We start from the raw sequence: 3,836 nt of genomic DNA on the forward strand, positions 1-3,836 counted from the left end.
AACTTCTTTTCTTCTATAACTTTATGCACAATTAGTTTTTGGTACCTTAATAACCTTTCGGCAAATTACTAGCGCTTTGAAAATTTTATTCAAGTTTGTTCTGTTTTGTTAAACTAGTTGTTTAACCAGTTTGTCTATTCAGTTCGTTTAACCAGTTTGTTTAATCGGTTCGTTCTATTTAGTTTAATTTTGTTATATAAGAAGAGATTCAAGCGTGAGTGAACGGGGAGGCGGATTAGTTTTTTTTTATATTGAGTAATAGTCTTGAAATTTATTGTCTTATTTTTTTTAAGAAAATCTTTCATTTGTTTTCTTTACGTACAAATATTCACGATAAACCCCAAAACCCACGTAACATGAGTGTTGTGTGGAAGATTGGGAGGTGTTGAGATAATGTACGTATCCCGCTTATCCGATTACTATCTTAAGTCTTCTACAGTCCTTGATGCAGAACACGCACTTAAGATAGTGGGAAGTAGACCAAAAATATAGAAAAATAAAGAACTTGAATCCTGTATTTTCTTATTACAAAAGGAACATTATGACTTATATAGTGTTTCTAACTAAAACTGAGTATAACTAAAATAAGAGAAGAGTTACATTAAAGAGAAACATCGATAAACTTCTGAGATTACTTTTTTGATCAATCTACGGAGACTTTTATTAGTTTCCGTAGCTTACAAGAGTTTAATGGTTACAATGAAATAAGAAAGGGGGGAATAAAGGGTAAATTAGATGTATATAGTGATCGGGTATTTGGTGAAAGGTATGAAGTAAAGAGGAGGGGACGAGGGGAAGAGCGGATTGGGAGAGGAAGGGTTGCTTCGTCACTCGGAATAGCTCTATCTCTCGTTTTTTACGTGCCTTTATCAGTTCACCTCCGATAGCCTCCTCGATGTCCATTTTGGCACGGAGGATGATCGTCTCGGGTGATGCTCGAATGCATTCGAAATGGTAGGCGATTCGGTCCCGATGGATTTGCCATAGCACCGAATCGAAGACGATTTGAGCCGCGTGTCTTGCTGTCCTTGGGGCTTCTGGTAGGTCGCCAAGTACGAGGTTCCTGGGGCTCAGCACCTGAGTGTTTAGGGGGCCTGATATGGTGTTGATACACCTTTCTGTCCAGTGCCACACTGGAGTGAGTTCGAGACATTCGAAGAAGGTGTGGCGGATGGTGTCCCTCGGAGCGTTACAGCGGGTACATTTCGGGTCATGACCAGGGAATGTCGAGTTTGTAATTACACGCTCTACGAGGATTCGCCAGCGTAGTGTGCGGTGTTTTGGGAGTGTCGGCCGTTTTTGGATGGAGGTCCAGACCTTTTCCCATTCCTTTGCCGTGGATGCAACCTCTGGCCAGGATTGGGGCGTCAGCGTTTCTGGTTCCGGAGAGCCATTTCGCTGGAAGTGCCTTCCCTGTCGAGTGGAATATTCCGGGACGGGCGCGCCAGCCAGATGACAAAGGTGTAGTGGGAAACGAGGAGGCGGATGTTGTCGGGGTATGGCAGAATAGTTCGTGATTTTCTCTACTAGGTCGGGGGGCAGGATAAGGTATCCGTGTTCCCATTCTAAGAAAAAATCGTTATAGCGACGTTCGCACGCTCTTTTTAGCCTTTCCGTGGGTTGCGCAGAGTATCTACGCTCCATTTCCGATTGTATCGGCATGTTCCGCTCCAAAAAGGCTTGTCGCCTGAGTGATCTACATTCTATCCTTCTTCCATTGATGAGGAAGGTTAGAATATCGTTTAGTAGATACGGCGGTGTTGGCGGTTTCGGCTCCTCAAATTGTCGACCTTGTCTCGTAATTAAAGGGCATTTGTACAAGGGTAAAGACAGTATATCTGGAGTTGAACAGTTGGGTGATGCAACCGGGCCGAGCCTAATAAGCCTCACTTGGATGGTCTGGCATTTGTGTGGGCTTATCTGCTGTCGGAAGGTAAATTGGAATGCCGAGGCAGGTAACTATCCCCCCTGCTGGAATGTATTCGCATCTGGGGTTTATCGAGGTGCGAGCACTTAGCGTGAGAGCGACCGCTTCCGTTTTGTTGATGTTGACTTTTGCGTCCGCAGCTCTCGAGTATATGTCGAGGATTTGAAACAGGTGGTCAGCATCTTGTTGGTCTACAACTCCTACGGTCAAATAGTCTGCGTAGGCGAGCGCTTTGAGGGGTCGAAACTTCTGAGATTACGAATATCTTATCCTTATTCTTTATACTATCTTATATTCTACGTAACAATGACACAGAACTGTTGCGTCGAATATGTCTAATAAGGTCTATCCCGACAATCCTCTAGCTATCCCTAAGCTCGTGATTGTCCTTCCTTAAACACTTCAGAAGACTAATAAACGACACAAGATGGTGGTTTGAAACGTAATCCGGTTCTATCTCAATACCAAAATAGCACACTATATTCTAACTAAAGATATTCTCCCTTTTATACTAAAGATAATGTATCACAAGAAGGTAAAATATAAAAAATATAAGGTGATTCTGGATAAATATGTTAAACGTATGATAATAAGTATACTGATCTGTTGGAACTGATTAAGAGTATATTAATAAAAGGAAAGAAGACAGATAGAAGGGATAGCATAATAACACACACCACTAGAGAACTCAAAAGAGAGAAAGCACATCCTATATATATGATAGAATAGGAGATGATGACTAATAATGATGATAAGATACTTGCTTATACATATTTGTATAAGTATGAAATAACCGTCGTAACACAACAACTATTCAGACTTAGATCATGCCTAGTCGTTCTCCAACATGATCACCCCACAAAGTATCTATCACACCACATCTTAATGAATAAAAAGAAAAGTAAGTCACGAAATCTATTTTTTTTTGGAATTTATAAATCTTTATTGAAAAGTATCCTTTTAAGTTAGTATAGTGCCTTGTCAGGAGAAATACTCTCAAAAAAAAATGTCAGGAGAAATACATGTAAGTAGTGGTTTATCGTATGAATACCATCCTATTTTTCAAGGACGGTATTATACAAGAGAGGAAAAGAATATGGACTAATATAGAAAGAAAAAAAAAAGGAAAACTAGAATGCGGGTGGTAGGGTATTCGGCAAGGTCGTATTGGAGCTGAGTGTTTTGGTTGAAGGATATTTCGTCTCCTTGGACTTGTATCCAACTTCCCTTACACCAAAGCTCTTGGAAATCTTCTTTCTTATCCTTTATGAACGTTGACCACCATTTGGATCTCACGATTTTTTGCATTTCGTGACCTAGTTGTTCAGCGAGCGCTATTTCACTTGGTTGGGCGTTATCCATTATTATCGATAATCTTGATCGATAGATGATCCAAATTGCTGCATCATGGGCCGTTGACACTACTTCCCGTTGGTAGCCCATGGTTTTGTAGTCTGTTCCAAATAGTCTGTCTTCCTTGGTTGACTCGTGGACTCTCCCAGAATGCGGCATACGAAGTTGTCTACCGTTTGCCATAACTGGTTTATGGCCGGGCATTCCAGGTAGGCATGGCTAATGGTTTCCACTGCGTTGGTTCTGCATCGCTTGCAAATATTAGGTTCTCCTGTCCACTTACTAGTGATGATGTTTGTCACCAATCTGTGTTTCAAGAGTTCCATCTTAGTGTCCTATGCTTGGGTTCGCTCGGCCGCTTTTTCCAGTACATCCAAGCTACCTCCCAGTTGATGGAATCGCTTGAGGTCTCTTTCCATTCCGGAGTGATATTCTCTCCTTTGCTTCTCTTGTAGAGTCTCCCGATTTTTGTACGGAAGTTCTTGATCTTTGTGCCAGCTAGCACACATTTACCCAGCGGGAACGTACATTGTCTTTCAATCTGTGGTATACCCTG

At 41.6% G+C, this 3,836-nt stretch overlaps 2 protein-coding genes across 2 annotated transcripts; both read right to left on the minus strand.

The window, feature by feature from the left end:
• Positions 1-687: 687 nt before the first annotated feature.
• On the minus strand, positions 688-1,662 carry VTP21DRAFT_10806 (uncharacterized protein; the record flags this gene model as incomplete). The annotated part of the gene is made up of 1 exon (XM_069390183.1): positions 688-1,662. The coding sequence occupies one exon, from the start codon at positions 1,660-1,662 to the stop codon at positions 688-690; it is 975 nt and encodes a 324-aa protein (XP_069245446.1).
• Positions 1,663-1,876: 214 nt separating this feature from the next.
• On the minus strand, positions 1,877-3,463 carry VTP21DRAFT_10807 (uncharacterized protein; the record flags this gene model as incomplete). Its single annotated transcript, XM_069390184.1, has 2 exons — positions 1,877-2,176; positions 3,059-3,463. The coding sequence occupies 2 exons, from the start codon at positions 3,461-3,463 to the stop codon at positions 1,877-1,879; spliced, it is 705 nt and encodes a 234-aa protein (XP_069245447.1).
• Between the last annotated feature and the right edge of the window lie 373 nt (positions 3,464-3,836).

The sequence above is a fragment of the Calcarisporiella thermophila genome, assembly GCF_041956535.1.
Source record: "Calcarisporiella thermophila strain CBS 279.70 unplaced genomic scaffold VTP21scaffold_70, whole genome shotgun sequence".
NCBI classification, from domain to species: Eukaryota; Fungi; Calcarisporiellomycota; class Calcarisporiellomycetes; order Calcarisporiellales; family Calcarisporiellaceae; genus Calcarisporiella; species Calcarisporiella thermophila.